The sequence below is a fragment of the Salvelinus fontinalis genome, chromosome 1 (assembly GCF_029448725.1).
Source record: "Salvelinus fontinalis isolate EN_2023a chromosome 1, ASM2944872v1, whole genome shotgun sequence".
Classification (NCBI taxonomy): Eukaryota; Metazoa; Chordata; class Actinopteri; order Salmoniformes; family Salmonidae; genus Salvelinus; species Salvelinus fontinalis.
Window position 1 is genome coordinate 65,263,791 of NC_074665.1, and position 19,335 is coordinate 65,283,125.

The 19,335-nt window shown below is 44.1% G+C and overlaps 1 protein-coding gene across 1 annotated transcript in view; it reads left to right on the forward strand.

The window, feature by feature from the left end:
• LOC129859854 (KH domain-containing, RNA-binding, signal transduction-associated protein 2-like) overlaps positions 1-19,335 on the forward strand; it is a 121,836-nt gene that overhangs the window by 89,752 nt on the left and 12,749 nt on the right. The window contains exon 4 of the mRNA XM_055930038.1: positions 275-421. Within this exon, the coding sequence (XP_055786013.1) occupies positions 275-421 (147 nt within the window). The remainder of the gene's footprint in view (positions 1-274; positions 422-19,335) is intronic.

Genomic DNA, 19,335 nt, shown 5'->3' on the forward strand with positions numbered 1-19,335 from the left:
TGGATGCAGTCTGATAGGCTGGCTGGCATGCAACAGGGACATCTCCCTCCCAACCTCCCAAATGCTTGAGGGAGGAAGTCAATGAAAACATGCTGATGAGATTGAATTTATCAACAGGCAGCTGTGGGCTAGAAATGATTCTTGTAAACCCCACATGCTTCACTTGATATCTCCATCATACCCACTGTACTATTTGTAATTATTGCTTTCACTTTCTCCTTTCAGACCTACAATAATATTTGACCTGATTTTTCTGTTCATTTTTTTTCCTCAGGAAGAAGAGTTGAGGAAAAGTGGAGAGGCCAAGTATGCCCATTTGAGTAACGATCTCCATGTTTTAATTGAAGTCTTCGCTCCACCTGGAGAGGCCTATTCCCGCATGAGCCATGCCTTGGAGGAGATTAAGAAATTCCTAGTTCCAGTAAGTTCGTTTAAACCATTTCATTTACTCAAATTCCTCCAGGGTAATTGTGAGTTGTACATTCAGATGGGTCTATGTACTTCTGCTCTTGTGGATTCCTCTACTGGGGCTTTTTTTGCACTCTCGGATGTAATTGAAAGTGTACAGGGTTAAGCAAGTGAGGAAAACAGCTCCAGACAGGTTGGATGTTGGACATTGACACGTTTTGGCACAACCCCAAATTAAATATCTCAATTATGAAAATGAAGTAGTTTTTTTCACATAACTTGCTTTATTTTCTGGCAAGTTGCTATAGTATTTTTTTTAAATATTACAACGCAAATAAAGCTTTTCCTTTGCTCTGCCCCCCTCCCCACTTCCCTCCACCTATTCCCATCTAGCTAACAAGTTAGTTAATTTATTCCACAATTAACAAGTTCAGTATGGAGCCACTTGCAAGGCTCTGCCGACTTTGAGCCTACAGCAGTTAACGGTAATATAATGTGCGTACTGTGTAGGCATGCTCAGCTGAGGCTGTAAATATTAATACATCTTTGCAGTGTCTGCCAATCCCTCTGGTAGAAGGGCTGGATGAGAGTTTCCTCATGGCATTTCTTGTGCTTCCCCCCTCCTTTCCTTAGGGTTTACATCACAGAATCTTAGCTTTGTTGGAGGGCCAGAGGTCTGCTTCAGCTTTGGTAGCTGCACTGATCAGGTCATTGTACCCCCCAGCTCAGTCCAGACAATATATATTTAATATCTCTACTTTGTTCATAGTGACCACCAGACTAGATTGTCAAGTAGAAGGACACCTGTGTGTACCCCTCAAGTATTATTGCGTTGGTAAGGTTTGAATGTACTTCTACTTTTGGGATTTGTTTTTTGCCCGCCATGCCGTTTGTCTCATTTCATGGAGACTCATTTCCAGAGCCTGATGTTAAACTCACCTAAATGCAACTGAGTTGGAGGAGGAGGATTTTTTGTTTGAGGTATTTATCTTTCTTTCAAATTAAGTATGGAGGAGGACCAAAGTAGCCAATCCAACGCTTGGCATTTTCCTTGGCATGCCCACTCACTACAGCCTACCAAAGCATGAGATCCTGTTAGTCTCTGTATTCATCTGTCAGTTTAGAATCAATGGACTTCTTCCAAAACTCGCCTTGCAAGCAAACAAAATGCCATGGTATCAGACAATGTGTAATCTGGTTCAGAGGGTTTTCCCTAAAAGGGGCAGGCAACATTTGTGAAAAGACAATTCATTAGGTACAGTGCATTCAGAAAGTATTCAGACCCCTTGAGTTTTTCCACATTTTGTCATGTTACAGCCTTCCTCATCAATCTCCACACAGTACCCCATAATGACAAAGCAAAAACAAGTTTTGAGAAATGTTTCCAAATGTATAAAAAATAAAAGACAGAAATACCTGATTTACATAAGTATTATGGCCCTTATGAGACTCGTTATGAGACTCGATATTGAGATCAGGCACATCCTGTTTCCATTGATCATCCTTGAGATGTTTCTACAACTTGATTGGAGTCCACCTGTTGGTAAATTCAATTGATTGGACATGATTTGGAAAGGCACATACCTGTCTATATAAGGTCCCACAGTTGACAATGCATGTCAAAGCAAAAACCAAGCCATGAGGTCGAAGGAATTGACAGGATTGTGTCGAGGAACAGATCTGGGGAAAGGTACCCCAAAAAATGTCTGCAGCATTGAAGGTCCCCAAGAACACAGTGGCCTCCATCATTTTAAATGGAAGAAGTTTTGAACCACCAAGACTCTTCCTAGAGCTGGCCGCCCGTCCAAACTGAGCAATCGGGGGAGAAGGAACTTGGTCAGGGAGGTGACCGAGAACCCGGGTTCCTCTGTGGAGATGGAAGAAACTTCCAGAAGGACAACCATCTCTGCAGCCCTCCGCCAATCAAGCCGTTATGGTAGAGTGGCTAGACAGAAGCCCCTCCTCAGGAAAAGGCACATGACAGCCCGCTTGGAGTTTGCCAAAAGGCACCTAAAGACTCTTAAACCATGAGAAACAAGATTCTCTGGTCTGATGAAACTAAGATGAAGACTTTGGCCTGAATGCCAAGCGTCACGTCTGGAGGAAACCTTGCACCATCCCTACGGTGACGCATGGTGGTGGCAACATCATACTGTGGGGATGTTTTTCAGCGGCAGGGACTGGGAGACTAGTCAGGATCAAGGCAAAGATGAATAGAGCAAAATATAGAGAGATCCTTGATGAAAACCTGCTCCAGAGTGCTCGGGACCTCAGACTGGGGCGAAGGTTCACCTTCCAACAGGCCAATGACCCTAAGTAGACACCCAAAACAATGCAGCAGTGGCTTCGGGGCAAGTCTCTAAATGTCCTTGAGTGGCCCAGCTAGAGCCCAGACTTGAACCCGATGAAACGTCTCTGGAGAGACCTGAAAAAAGCTGTGCAGCAACGCTCCCCATCAAACCTGACAGAGCTTGAGAGGATCTGCAGAGAAGAATGGGAGAATGGGAGAATAAAACATGTAATTCATTTTAGAATAAGGCTGTAACTTAACAAAATGTGGACGAGGTCAAGGGGTCTGAATACTTTTCGAATACACTGTATTTTTTATTTATTTTATTTCACCTTTATTTAACCAGGTAAGCTAGTTGAAAACAAGTTCTCACTTACAACTGCGACCTGGCTAAGATAAAGCAAAGCAGTGCGACAAAAACAACAACACAGAGTTACACATGTAATAAACAAGCGTACAGTAAATAACACAATAGAAAAAAAGAAAGTCTATATACAGTGTGTGCAAATGGCGTGAGGAGGTAAGGCAATAAATAGGCCATAGTAGCGAAGTAATTACAGTTTAGCAAATTAACACGAGTGATAGATGAGCAGATGATGATGTGCAAGTAGAAATACTGGTTTGCAAAAGAGCAGAAAATCAATAAAAACAATATGGGGATGAGGTATGTAGATTGGGTGGGCTATTTACAGATGGACTATGTACAGCTGCAGTGATCGGTTAGCTGCTCAGGTAACTGATGTTTAAAGTTAGTTAGGGAAATATAAGTCTCCAGCTTCAGCGATTTTTGCAATTAAGTCATTGGCAGCAGAGAACTGGAAGGAAAGGCGGCCAAAGTAGGTGTTGGCTTTGGGGATGACCAGTGAGATATACCTGCTGGAGCACGTGCTATGGGTGGGTGTTGTTATCGTGACCAGTGAGCTGAGATAAGGCGGAGCTTTACCTAGCATAGACTTATAGATGACCTGGAGCCAGTGGGTCTGGCGACGAATATGTAGCGAGGGCCAACCAACTAGAGCATACAGGTCGCAGTGGTGGGTGGTATAAGGGGCTTTGGTGACAAAACGGATGGCACTGTGATAGACTGCATCCAGTTTGCTGAGTAGAGTATTGGAAGCTATTTTGTAAATGACATCAAAGAAGTCGAGGATTGGTAGGATGGTCAGTTTTACTAAGGTATGTTTGGTGAGTGAAGGAGGCTTTTGTTTGCGAAATAGGAAGCCGATTCTAGATTTAACTTTGGATTGGAGATGTTTAATATGAGTCTGGAAGGAGAGTTTACAGTCCAGCCAGACACCTAGGTATTTGTAGTTGTCCACATATTCTAAGTCAGAACCGTCCAGAGTAGTGATGCTAGTCGGGCGGGCGGGTGCGGGCAGCGAACGGTTGAAAAGCATGCATTTGGTTTTACTAGCGATTAAGAGCAGTTGGAGGCCACGGAAGGCATTGAAGCTCGTTTGGAGGTTAGTTAACACGGTGTCCAAAGAAGGGCCAGATGTATACAGAATGGTGTCGTCTGCGTAGAGGTGGATCAGGGAATCACCCGCAGCAAGAGCGACATCGTTGATATATACAGAGAAAAGAGTCGGCCCGAGAATTGAACCCCGTGGTACCCCCATAGAGACTGCCAGAGGTTCGGACAACAGGCCCTCTGATTTGACACAATGAACTATGTCTGAAAAGTAGTTGGTGAACCAGGCGAGGCAGTCATTAGAGAAACCAAGGCTGTTGAGTCTGCTAATAAGAATACAGTGAATGACAGAGTCGAAAGCCTTGGCCAGGTCGATGAAGACGGCTGCACAGTAGTGTCTTTTATCGATGTCGGTTATGATATCGTTTAGGACCTTGAGCATGGCTGAGGTGCACCCGTGACCAGCTCGGAAACCGGATTGCACAGCAGAGAAGGTACGGTAGGATTCGAAATGGTCTGTGATCTGTCTATTAACTTGGCTTCCGAAGACTTTAGAAAGGCAGGGCAGGATGGATATAGGTCTATAACCGTTTGGGTCTAGAGCGTCACCCCCTTTGAAGAGGGGGATGACCGTGGCAGCTTTCCAATCTTTAGGGATCTCGAACGATACGAAAGAGAGGTTGAACAGAGTGGTAATAGGGGTTGCAACAATGGCGGCGGATAATTTTAGAAAGAGAGGATCCAGATTGTCTAGCCCAGCTTATTTGTACAGGTCCAGGTTTTGCAGCTCTTTCAGAACATCTGCTATCTGGATTTGGGTGAAGGAGAAGCTGGGGAGGCTTGGGCAAGTAGCTGTGGGAGGTGCGGAGCTGTTGGCCGGGTTGTGGTAGCCAGGAGGAAAGCATGGCCAGCCGTAGAGAAATGCTAATTGAAATTCTCGATTATCGTGGATTTATTGGTGGTTACCTAGCCTCAGTTTATTGGTGGTTACCTGTTACCTAGCCTCAGTGCAGTGGGCAGCTGGGAGGAGGTGCTCTTTTGTCCATTGACTTTATAGTGTCCCAAAACTTTTTGGAGTTAGAGCTACATGATGCAAATTTCTGTTTGAAAAAATCTAGCCTTTGCTTTCCTGACTGAATGCGTGTATTGGTTCCTGACTTCCCTGAAAAGTTGCATATTGCGGGGACTATTCCATGCTAGTGCAGTCCGCCACAGGATGTTTTTCTGCTGGTCGAGGGTAGTCAAATCTGGAGTGAACCAAGGGCTATATCTGTTCTTAGTTCTACATTTTTTGAAAGGGGTATGCTTATTTAAGATGGTAAGGAAATTACTTTTAAAGAATGACCAGGCATCCTCGACTGACGGGATGAGGTCTATATCCTTAGAGGATACCCGGGCCAGGTCGATTAGAAAGGCCTGCTGGCAGAAGGGTTTTAGGGAGCGTTTGACAGTGATGAGGGGTGGTCATTTGACCGCGGACCCATAGCGGATGCAGGCAATGAGGCAGTGATTGCTGAGATCCTGATTAAAAAAAACAGAAGAGGTGTATTTGGAGGGCAAGTTGGTTAGGATGATATCTATGAGAGTGCCCATTGTTTACGGATTTAGGGTTGTACATGGTGGGTTCCTTGATAAATTGTTGGGAGATTGAGGGTATCTAGCTTAGATTGTAGGACTGCCGGGGTGTTAAGCATATCCCAGTTTAGGTCACCTAACAGAACGAATTCTGAAGATAGATGGGGGCAATCAATTCACATATGGTGTCCAGGGCACAGCTGGGAGCTGAGGGGGGTCTATAACAGGCGGCAACAGTGAGAGACTTATTTCTGGAGAGATTCATTTTTAAAATTAGAAGCTCGAACTGTTTGGGCATAGACCTGGAAAGTATGACAGAACATTGCAGGCTATCTCTGCAGTAGATTGCAACTTCTCCTCCTTTAGTAGTTCTATCTGGACGGAAAATGTTGTAGTTGGGGATAAAAATCTCAGAATTTTTGGTGGCCTTCCTTAGCCAGGATTCAGACACGGCAAGGACATCAGGGTTGGCGGAGTGTGCTAAAGCAGTGAGTAAAACAAACTTAGGAAGGAGGCTTCTGATGTTAACATGCATGAAACCAAGGCTTTTTCGGTTACAGAAGTCAACAACGGAGAGTGCCTGGGGACACGCTGGGCCTGGTTTAACCTACACATCACCCGAGGAATAGAGGAGGAGTAGGATGAGGGTACGACTAAAGGCTATCAAAACTGGTCGTCTAGTGCGTTGGGGACAGAGAATAAAAGGAACAGATTTCTGGGCGTGGTAGAATAGATTCAGGGCATAATGTACAGACAGGGGTATGGTGGGGTGCGGGTACAGTGGAGGTAAACCCAGGCACCGAGTGATGATAAGAGAGGTTGCATCTCTGGACGGGCTAGTTATGCTGGGTGAGGTCACCACATGTGTGGGAGGTGGGACAAAGGAGGTATCTGAGGCATGTTGAGTGGGACTAGGGGCTCCACAGTAAACTGATACAATAATAATGTGTTGATTGGGAGAGCTAGTTTAACCTGTCTAGGATCAGCGTGCCGCTAGCGGCACACCCCCCCCCCCCCCCCACTGAAAAACCAGTGCCGCGAAATTCAAAAAAAATATTTTTTTTAAATATTTAACTTTCACACATTAAAGTCCAATACAGCTAATGAAAGACACAGATCTTGTGAATCCAGTCAACATGTCCGATTTTTAAAATGTTTTACAGGGAAGACACAATATGTAAAGATGTACATCTATTACCTAAAAACACATTAGCATAATCCACCATCTTTTATTTGTCCACCAACACCAGTAGCCATCACCAATTCGGCTAAACTAAGATATTTATAGCCCCTAACCAACAAAAAAACTCATCAGATGACAGTCTGATAACATATTTATGGTATGGGATAGGTTTTGTTAGAAAAAAGTGCATATTTCAGGTAGATGGCATAGGTTACAATTGCACCCACCGTCACAAATGGAATAGAAAAACTACTTAGAGCAACGTGTTTACCTACTTACTAATCATCAAACATTTCGTAAAAATACACAGCATACACGAATCGAAAGACACAGATCCTGTGAATACAGACAATATTTCAGATTTTCTAAGTGTCTTACAGCGAAAACACAATAAATCGTTATATTAGCATAGCACATAGCACATAGCAGCCCAGCATTGATTCTAGCCAAAGTGAGCAATAACGTCAACATCGCCAAAAATATATTAATTTTTTCACTAGCCTTCTCAGAATTCTTCAGATGACACTCCTGTAACATCATATTACACAATCCATATAGAGTTTGATCGAAAACGTTTATATTTAGCCACCAAAATCATGGTTAGACAATGTGAAATGTAGCTCAGCTGGTCAGAAAATGTCCTTGCTCCACTTAGACAGTGATCTACTCTTATACATAAATACTCATAAACGTGACTAAAAAATATAGGGTGGACAGGGATTGATAGACAATTTAATTCTTAATACAATTGCGGAATTACATTTTTTAATTTATCCTTACTTTTCAATACAGTTTGCGCCAAGCGAAGCTACGTCAAAAAACATGGCGTCCTAAGCCACTAAAATGTTTCGACAGAAACACGATTTATCATAATAAAAATGTCCTACTATGAGCTGTTCTTCCATCAGTATCTTGGGCAAAGGATCCTTTCTTGGGAGTAATCGTCTTTTGGTGGAAAGCTGTCCTCTTGCCATGTGGAAATGCCAACTGCGTTCGGGATGAACTGAAAAGCGTGCCCAGCTATTCACATCGTTTCAAAAATAAATGTCCCAAAATCGCACTAAACGGATATAAATTGCTATAAAACGCTTTAAATTAACTACCTTATGATGTTTTTAACTCCTATAACGAGTGAAAAGATGACCGGAGAAATATAACAGGCTAAACTAACGCTTGGAACAGGAGCGGGTCGGTGTCTTCCACGCGCGTTACGCACCAAGAAAAGACTTGCTAGCTACAGGGTTTTTTCATTTGTAGTGCCTGTGAACGCGCAATCGACCCCATTGGAATCGTCATCACGTAAAGGCATCCAGGGGAAGACGTAAGAAGTGTCCGTATAGTCATAGCAATAACAGTGCCCTTTTAACTGACTTCAGAACAGTGGCCAACATTTCTGAAATCTGACTCCATGTCAGGGAAATTGCTGTAGAATGGGCTCTGTTCCACTTAGAGACAAAATTTCAACTCCTATAGAAACTATAGACTGTTTTCTATCCAATAATAATAATAATATGCATATTGTACGATCAAGGATTTTGTGGGAAGCCGTTTCAAAAATTACCCAATTAGCATAAATAGTCTCAACAGCGCCCCCATCCTCAACAGGCTAAGGCAACAATGGGTAAGACAACAACAGCTAATCATCTATGACAACAACAACAGGTAAAATGGCGATGAATGGGCAGAGAGGGTCGGTTAACTACACACAGGGCCTGAGTTGGGGCCGACAGATAAACAAAAAATAAAATGGAGTACCGTGATTAATGAACAGTCCAGCAGGCATCAGCTATGTAGCCAAGTGATCATAGGGTCCAGTGAACAGCAATAGATGGAACAGGGAAGCTGCGGTGTAGTCGTTACTACGCGGGAGACGCGGGAGACACGGCATTTATGATGGGCTCAAATTGTATGTGAGGAGTTGGGACTTGGATCACGTACTGTCACTTGGTACCAGAAGAGTAGTGATTCATGCAGCACAATGTGTAGACACATTAGACACGCTCTCACTTGCTAACGCAGACCCATTGAGGGTGCTGTACGCCACAACCCACAAATCCCCCAATGTACTGTAAGAACGCTCTAGTTATGTATTTCACTGCAATGTCTGGCTCCCCTTACATTATACAATAATATTACCACCACTATTGTCTAAAAGTGAAACAATTCATGTGAAATCTTCTGAAAATTGTTTTGATGATATTGTATATCAGGTATTTTGGTCATCTTATTATAATGGCACATTTAACCTCTCTTTCTTTCTGCCAGTGTTTCATTATCTTCTCTGGAAATAGTTCACAACCGAAGCTCAATCACTGTGTTTTGTCTCCAAGTTGTTGCCTCCTGGTTCAGTTACAAGCATTTTACCACTCAGTTTTCATTCAGAGGCTAATTAGCCTAGCCTGGCCACCCAACAGCCTCCATAATGATCTCATCAGGCTAGCCATTACATCTATTCATCTCGGAATGCATTTATTTTGCAATCCAATTTGAGCCCATCAAGTTTTGACTATGGGGAAACTTGGTGCAATCAAGTGATTTCATTTGAAGCAATTCAAGGCATTGCTTCCTTTTCACAGATCAAATTATTTAGGAACAGGCTTGATTGCATTTACTTCACGTCTGGATGTCCTCAAGTCACTAGTCAATATGTTTTGGACATTATACACAAAATGCAAAATGCATCACTGATGGAACGGGAAAGGCATGAATGAGTGAATATTGTTGACATCATTAGGGTGATGTTAGCCTTTCATTTTCAGTGTCCTTAAGAGTAGCCAATGGCTACATGGCATGACGTCTGTACTGTTCACAATCAAGTGACCAAAACAAGTTATATGTCTTAACTTTTACTGAAGTATGACAATTATGTACTTTTTACATCACAGGCATTACACCTGGGAGGAAAACACTTCAATTTGCTCAACTTACCCCATTGCCATTGGCTCAACTCAAACATTTTTTTTAATTTTAATTTACCCCCCTTTCTCCCCAATTTTTCGTGGTATCCAATCGCTAGTAATTACTATCTTGTCTCATCGCTACAACTCCCGTACGGGCTCGGGAGAGACGAAGGTCGAAAGCCATGCGTCCTCCGAAGCACAACCCAACCAAGCCGCACTGCTTCTTAATTAACACAGCGCGCCTCCAACCCGGAAGCCAGCCGCACCAATGTGTCGGAGGAAACACCGTGCACCTGGCCCCCTTGGTTAGCACGCACTGCGCCCAGCCCGCCACAGGAGTCACTGGAGCGCGATGAGACAAGGATATCCCTACCGGCCAAACCCTCCCTAACCCGGACAACGCTAGGCCAATTGTGCGTCACCCCACAGACCTCCCGGTCGCGGCCGGCTGCGACAGAGCCTGGGCGCGAACCCAGAGACTCTGGTGGTGCAGCTAGCGCTGCGATGCAGTGCCCTAGACCACTGCGCCACCCGGGAGGCCCTCAACTCAAACATTTTGACTATATTAACCCACACAGCTACAAGGATGCACTTTCATGCTAGGTTTATGACTTCATATTGAAGCTTATAGAGACCCCAACTGATATATAGAACAATCTTAAAATGATCTATTTTGGTTTAGATACAAGCATCATGAAACCTCTAACACAATAAATTAATTTGACTTGGTGAAAATCTATTTGTTGGACCTAATTTACCACTTTTTCCATGTGGTGTCTTCCTTCACAAACTCCATGAAATTATGATCTCTTCCTAAATATTTGGTACATTTGTTAATTGTGTGTATGGTTTCCTATGAACAACCTATCCCACTCTCCCCTACAGCTATTTGTAGACTTTAGTTGTTTGTTTTTCTCAAAGCCTCTATCAACACCCAACTTTCACAAGCCCAATCAGATTTGTTGCACTTTGGTTAAGCTACACACTTCCAATTACGAGAGATGCTAGACGTTCCTTCACACCAAGACGTTTCTTAAGGCCATTTGTTAATATATACTATGAATCAACGGGCGTGCTTGTGAGCAATGCCTTTAAACAGGTTAACAATCACAAGGCCGTAGGGCCAGACGGATTACCAGGACGTGTACTCAGAGCATGCGCCGATAAGCTGGCAAGAGGCTTCACTGACATTTTCAACCTCTCCCTGACCCAGTCTGTAATGCCTATATGTTTCAAGCAGACCACCAAAGTCCCTGTGCCAAGGTAACCTGTCTAAATGACTATCCTCCTGTAGCACTCACATCTGTAGCCGTGAAATACTTTGAAAGGCCATTCATGGCTCAGGTCCCTCAGTCGAGCAGTTAAGCCTACTAGAAAGTGTGTGCCCTCAGGCCTGGAGGGAAGCAAAAGTAATTCCGCTACCTAAGAATAGTAAAGCCCCCTTTACTGGCTGAACTAGCTGACAAATCAGCCTGTTACCAGCCCTTAGGAAACTTTTGGAGAAAGTTGTGTTTGTCCAGATACAATGCTATTTTACTAGTAAACAAACAGACTTCAGCACGCTTACAGGGAAGGACATTCAACAAGCACAGCACATTTTAACAAATTACTGCTGATTGGCTGAGAGAAATGTATGATAAAAATATTGTGGTGGCTGTTTGGTTAGACCAGTCCGACTTTTGACATTATCGATCATGGACTGATGCTGGAAAAACTTTGTTATGGCTTTACACGTGCTGCTATGTTGTGGATAAATAGTTACCTGTCTAACAGAACACAGAGGGTGTGCTTTGATGGAAGCCTCTCCAACATAATTCAGGAAGAATCAGGAAGCTGTCTGGGCCCCTTACTTTTCGAATCTTTACTAATGACATGTCACCGGCTTTGAGTAAAGCCTATGCATGTGGATGACTCAAGACTATACACGTCAGCTACTACAGCGACTAAAATGACTGCAACAAAGAGCTGCAGTTACTTTGAGCGTTGTTGGCAAGGAATAAGTTAGTCCTAAATATTTCAAAAACTAAAAGCATTGTATTTGGTGCAAATCATTCACTAAACCCTAAACCTCAACTAAATATTCTAATGAATAAATTGGAAATTGAGCAAGTTGAGGTGACTAAACTGCTTGGACTAACCCTGGACTGTAACCTGTCATGGTCAAAAAACATGTTGATACAACAGTAGCTAAGATGGGGGAGAAGTCTGTCCATAATAAAGCGCTGCTCTGTCTTCTTAACAATACTATCAACAAGGCAGGTCCTACAGGCCCTAGTTTTGTCGCACCTGGACTACTGTTCAGTCGTGTAGTCAGGTGCCACAAAGAGGGACTTAAGAAAATTACAATTGTCTCAGAACAGGGCAGCACGGTTGTCCCTTAAATATACACAGAGCGCTAACATGAATGATTTGCATGTCAATCTCTCATGGTTCAAAGTGGAGGAGAGATTGACTTCATCACTACTTGTTTTTGTATGAAGTGTTGACAATCTGAATGCACCTAGCTGTCTGTTTGAACTACTAGGACACCCATGCAAACTCCACAAGACATGCCACTTGAGGTCTCTTCACAATTCCCAAGTCCAGAACAGACTGTGGGAGGCGTACAGTACTACATAGAGCCATGACCACATGGAACTCTATTCCACATCAAGTAACTGATGCAAGCAGTAGAATCAGATTTAAATACAGAGAAAAATACACCTTATGGAAGAGCAGGGACTGTGAAGAGGCACACACACAGGTACAGACAAACGCATATGCACACACACGCTAGTACACTCACTCTACACACACATACATTGTAATATTGTTGTATGGTGGTATCATACATATTGTATTGTAGATATGTAGTGGTGTAATAATGTTCTATGATGTACTGTTTTATCTTACGTTTTATGTGTGATGTAAGTGCCTTAATGTGTTTGGACACTTGGAAGAGGAGCTGCTGCCTTGGCCGCAGCTGATGGAGATCCCTAATGAATACAAATACAAAATCAACACCATCATCCCAGGCACCCTGGACCCACTCCAGTTCGCATACCACCCCAACAGATCCACAGATGATTCAATCTCTATTGCAATCTACATTTCCCTTTCCCACTTGGAGAAAAGGAACACATACAGTGCCTTCAGAAAGTATTCACACCTAGGGCTGTTACGGTCACCGTATTACTGCCACACCGACCGTCACGAGTCATGAAGGCAGTCAAATTACACGTGACCGTTTAGTCATGGTAATTAGGCTTCTCCAAGCTCTGATGCTGCTGATGGTCATTCGTAGCCTGCCAAAATTGCTAACTGCCTTGTACTCAGCACTCTATTGTCACTCGAATCACTCTGACATCAATGCAAAGGTATTCAAAATCTAATCAAACACTTCATGAGAGCCCTTGAGCTCATGTTGCGCAACATTTCTATAGGTTATGCAATTGCGGGAGAGAACATAGCGATGGCCTCTATTAAAAAGAGGAGGATCCCATCAGCTTTCTATAGGCTAGGCCTACTATATTTATTTCTCAACTTTCCTAATATTAAGCACATTGCTTATCTTTACAACAGGAGTATAGCCTACCTGGCTGGCATGAAAATAAACCACGGGAAACGCATCCTCCATTCGTTATTTAAGTGCATAGATGACATGTATTTTTTCCCGCTGCCCCTGTTTCGATACAGGTGCATGATAATAGTCCATTATAAATCAAAACAAATTGTACACATATATTATTTAGTATATGTAAAGATTAAATCAAGAATAGTATGATGGGTGACAATATTAGCCTATCACTTGTGAATGATGCCCAGTTTAAGGCAAGAAACAATGCCTTTTTTTGGTGACCTTTTCAAAATCATAATCACACACCTAATGTAGCCTAGCCCATAGGCCTATATGTTTTGATAAGGTTTGTACACAACTAAAGTGGCCAAATACATTCTTAAAATTAAGCACATTAATCTGTTTTACAAGGGGTGTAGAGCCTAACTGGCATACATAAGCAGCGCCTGAGTTTCAAGTTTGGGGAAGATAATTTTCAACATAAAAATGCACCTTTTATAATAAAAGCATTACATGCATAATCACATTTGCGGTCACTTTTGATAATGGTGTTTTCACGCTAATGGAACATTCACGCTTATAGCCTACTACACTTATAATGGGAAGAAATAGCCTAATAGTTTCTCAACATTTTAAGCTAAACGTTCTGGTCTGTTGCGTCAGCCACATTGTGGACAAAAAGTGGTTTTGAGGCTAGTGGTTGTATTAATTTGGGATCTATCACATCCCACAACTGTCTCAGACTATAAGGACATAAGGCGAGGCCAAGATCCAGACACAGGAGGCAGATGGTAGCCTAGTGGTTAGAGCTTTGGGCCAGTAATCGCAAGGTTGTTAGATCAATTTGCTCTGAACTGACTAAATTTTAAAAAATGCTTTGAGCTCTGATATTTATTATAGTACAAGGGGTAGGCAAAAGGCAGGTCGGGGACAGGCAAGAGTTCATAACCAGGTCAGAGTCCAAAACGGTACAGGGTGGCAGACAGGGGCAGTCAGAGTGGTCAGGACTAGAAAAACAGGAGCTAGGAAAAAATTTGATTTGGCAAACAAGATGAACTGGCACAGGTATAAATACCCAGGAGATAATGGGGAGGATGGGTGACACCTGGAGGGGGATGGAGATAAGGACAGGTGAAACAGATCAGGGTTTGACAGTACCCCCCTCCCCTCTAGGGGCACCACCTGGCATCCTACCTGGGTCAGCAGTGAGGGCTGAGTCCAGGATGTCTCTAGCGGTGACCCAGCACATCTCTTCCAGGCCATAACTCTCCCAGTCAACCAGGTACTGGAAACCCCTGCCTCGTGGTCAAACACTCAGGAGGCGTCTCACCGTGTACGCCGGATGACCATCGATGACACGGGGAGTAGGGGTGGGCCTGGAAACAGAAGACAAAGGGCTGTGAGACACAGGCTTAATCCTTGACACATGGAACGTAGGGTGAATACGGAGGGTACGGGGCAACAAAAGATGAACAACAGGAACTAAGGATTCGGGGAAAGGACCAACTTCACCGAAAGGGTAGGTCCCATGTGGATAGCCATTCCCTCTGTCCAATGCGATAGAGAGGAGCTGGAGTCCGACGGCGATCCACTTGTCAAAGATACCGCCGACAGCAGTGGACGAACATCTGGGCCAAGGGTATGTTGACTTCCTGCTCTTGTTCTGGGAAGAGTGGAGGCTGATACCCTATGGAGCACTCGAAAGGGGAGAGTTCCGTGGCCGAACAGGGTTCCGGGCATACTCCACCCAGACCAGTTGTCGGCTCCAGGTAGTGGGGTTGGTCGAGACGAGGCATCTTAAGGTTGTTTCCAGGTCGTGGTTTGCTCGCTGCGACTGGCCGTTGGATTGGGGATGGAATCTGGAGGACAGGCTGGCTGAGGACCCAATAAGGATGCAGAACGCCTTCCAAAACCCGAGACGAGAACTGAGGACCCGGGTCGGAAGCCATGTACACCGGGAGTCCATGGATCCGGAAGACGTGCTGCACCATGAGCTGGGCTGTCTCTTTGGCAGACGGTAGTTTGGGGAGAGGGATTAAATGAGCAGCGTTGGAAAACCGATCCACTACCGTCAGAATGACGGTGTTGCCGTCCGACGGAGGGAGCCCAGTGACAAAGTCCAGGGAAATAAGGGACCAGGGACAATGAGGGACAGGTAGTGGCTGAAGGAGGCCGGACGGGGCTTTCCACGGAGTCTTATTCTGAGCACAAAATTGCATGCGGCGACGAAGGCCACCAGAAACGTTGTCGGAGGAAGGCCAGGGTTCGACGGGAACCCGAATGACAGGTAAGCCTGGAAGAATGAGCCCATTCCAAGACCCGGGACCAGACTAAATTAGGGACGAACAACCGGTTAGCCGAGCCCCCTCCAGGGGCAGGCTGGGAATGTTGTGCCTTGCGGACAAGGGTCTCAATACCCCAGCCCACAGAAGCCGCAAGGCATGAGGTAGGGAGGATGGTCTCGGAGTCAGAGGGTATGGCAGCGGAAATGTATACGCGAGAGAGGGTGTCAGGTTTAACATTCTTGGAACCTAGGTGGTAGAAAATGGTAAAGTTGAATCTGGTGAATAACAGAGCCCACCGGGCCTGCCTGGAGTTAAGGTGCTTGGCTGTGCGGAGATATTCCAAATTCTTATTCTATCACTGGGACCGGATAGCCCCCACTCCAACGTCAGAAGCATCAACATCAACCACAAACTATCAGGACAGGTCCGGATGGACGAGGATGGGTGCTGTAGGGAACTGATGCTTCAGGTCCACAAAGGCTCTGTCAACAGCTGGGGACCATGTGAACTGTACCTTGGGAGAGGTGAGTGCAGAGAGGGGGGCCGTCAGCGTGCTGTAGCCTCGGATAAACGGAGGTATAAATTGGCAAACCCCAGGAAACGTAGCTGCACCCTGGACGTAGGTTGGGGCCAATCCACTACTGCTTTCATCTTTTCAGGGTCCATCTGGACTAGAGGTCGACCGATTAATCGGAATGGCCGATTAATTAGGGCCGATTTCAAGTTTTCATAACAATCGGAAATCGGTATTTTTATATATATTTTTTTTACACCTTTATTTAACTAGGCAAGTCAGTTAAGAACACATTCTTATTTTTAATCACGGCCTAGGAACGGTGGGTTAACTGCCTTGTTCAGGGGCAGAACGACAGATTTTTACCTTGTCAGCTCAGGGATTCAATCTTGCAACCTTACGGTTAACTAGTCCAACGCTCTAACCACCTGCCTCACGAGGAGCCCGCCTGTTAAGTGAATGCAGTAAGAAGCCAAGGTAAGTTGCTAGCTAGCATTAAACTTATCTTATAAAAAACAATCAATCAATCAATCATAATCACTAGTTATAACTACACATGGTTGATGATATTACTAGCTTATCTAGCGCGTCCTGTGTTGCATATAATCGATGCAGTGCGCATTCGCGAAAAAGGACTGTCGTTGCTCCAACGTGTACCTAACCATAAACATCAATGCCTTTCTTAAAATCAATACACAGAAGTATATATTTTTAAACCTGTATATTTAGCTAAAAGAAATCCAGGTTAGCAGGCAATATTAACCAGGTGAAATTGTGTCACTTCTCTTGCGTTCATTGCACGCAGAGTCAGACTACATGCAACAGTTTGGGCCACCTGTCTCATTGCGAACTAATTTGCCAGAATTTTACGTAATTATGACATAACATTGAAAGTTGTGCAATGTAACAGGAATATTTAGACTGATGGATGCCACCCGTTAGATAAAATACGGAACGGTTCCGTATTTCACTGAAAGAATAAATGTTTTGTTTTCGAGATGATAGTTTCCGTATTCGACCATATTAATGACCTAAGGCTCGTATTTCTGTGTGTTATTATGTTATAATTAAGTCTATGATTTGATAGAGCAGTCTGAATGAGCGATGGTGGGCAACAGCAGGCTCGTAAGCATTCATTCAAACAGCACTTTCGTGCGTTTTGCCAGCAGCTCTGCTGTTTATGGATTCAAGCCTATCAACTCCCGAGATTAGGCTGGTGTAACCGATGTGAAATGGCTAGCTAGTTAGCGGGGTGCGCGCTAATAGCGTTTCAAACGTCACTCGCTCTGAGACTTGGAGTAGTTGTTCCCCTTGCTCTGCATGGGTAACGCTGCTTCGAGGGTGGCTGTTGTCGATGTATTCCTGGTTCGAGCCCAGGTAGCGGCGAGGAGAGGGACGGAAGCTATACTGTTACACTGGCAATACTAAAGTGCCTATAAGAACATCCAATAGTCAAAGGTATATGAAATACAAATCGTATAGAGAGAAATAGTCCTATAATTCCTATAATAACTACAACCTAAAACTTCTTACCTGGGAATATTGAAGACTCGTGTTAAAAGGAACCACCAGCTTTCATATGTTCTCATGTTCTGAGCAAGGAACTTAAACGTTAGCTTTCTTACATGGCACATATTGCACTTTTACTTTTTTCTCCAACACTTTATTTTTGCATTATTTAAACCAAATTGAACATGTTTCATTATTTATTTGAGGCTAAATTGATTTTATTGATGTATTATATTAAGTTAAAATAAGTGTTCATTCAGTATTGTTGTAATTGTCATTATTACAAATACATTTAAAAATCGTCCGATTAATCAGTATCGGCTTTTTTGGTCCTCCAATAATCGGTATCGGTATCGGCGTTGAAAAATCATAAACGGTCGACCTCTAATCTGGACATTTCCTTCAGCAATGACATATCCCAGAAAGGAGATTGTAGAACGGTGGAACTCGCACTTCTCCACTTTAACAAATAACTGGTTCTCCAGGAGGCGCTGAAGAACTTGTCGAACATGGAGGATGTGTTCTTGGGCAGAATGGTAAAAAACAGGATGTCATCGAGGTAGACGAACACGAAACGATTTAACATGTTTACCAGTGCCTGGAAGACAGCGGTGAGTCCAAATTGCATGACAAGGTACTCATAATGTCCACTGGCAGTGTTGAAAGCTGTCTTCCACTCATCTCCTTCGTGTATCCGATCCAGGTGGTAGGCATTCCGAAGGTCCAGCTGCTACTCTCTGTTTATCATATATGCATACTCACTTTAACTATACATTCATGTACATACTACCTCAATTGGGCCGACCAACCAGTGCTCCTGACACAGTGGCTAACCGGGCTATCTGCATTGTGTCCCACCCACCACCCACCAACCCCTCTTTTACGCTACTGCTACTCTCTGTTCATCATATATGCATAGTCACTTTAACCATATCTACATGTGCATACTACCTCAATCAGCCTGACTAACCGGTGTCTGTATGTAGCCTCGCTACTTTTACAGCCTCGCTACTGTATATAGCCGGTCTTTTTACTGTTGTTTTATTTCTTTACCTACCTATTGTTCACCTAATACCTTTTTTTGCACTATTGGTTAGAGCCTGTACGTAAGCATTTCACTGTAAGGTCTACACCTGTTGTATTCAGAGCACGTGACAAATCAACTTTGATTTGATTTGAGAAACTGGTAGCCCCTTGGAGAGGTTCGAAAGCCAAGGAGAGGAGTGGTAGGGGGTAACGATTCTTGATCGTTATATCATTAAGTCACTGGTAGTCAATGCACGGACGCGGGGTCTTGTCCTTCTTTTCCACAAAGAAAAACCTGCGCCGGCAGGGTATGCAGAAGGACGGATGCCTCCAGCAGCCAGAGAGTCCTCAATATACTCCACCATGGCCTTGGTCTCCGGGCCGGATAGAGAATATAGTCGACCACGTGGCGGTGTGGTGCCTGGGAGAAGGTCAATAGCACAATCGTAGGGACGATGCGGGGGAAGAGAAGTAGCCCGTGCCTTGCTGAAGACCTCCAGGAGGTCATGGTACTCTGCAGGAACGGCAGAGGAATCCAAGGTTTTACTTAAGCCCTGAGGAGGACGTCTCGGGGAAGGCTGCGCCGCTTTAAGGAAATGGGAATGACAGAACGGACTCCAACCCAGGGTTGAACTTGTGGGCCAGTCAATAACGGGGTTGTGTTTTTGGAGCCAAGAA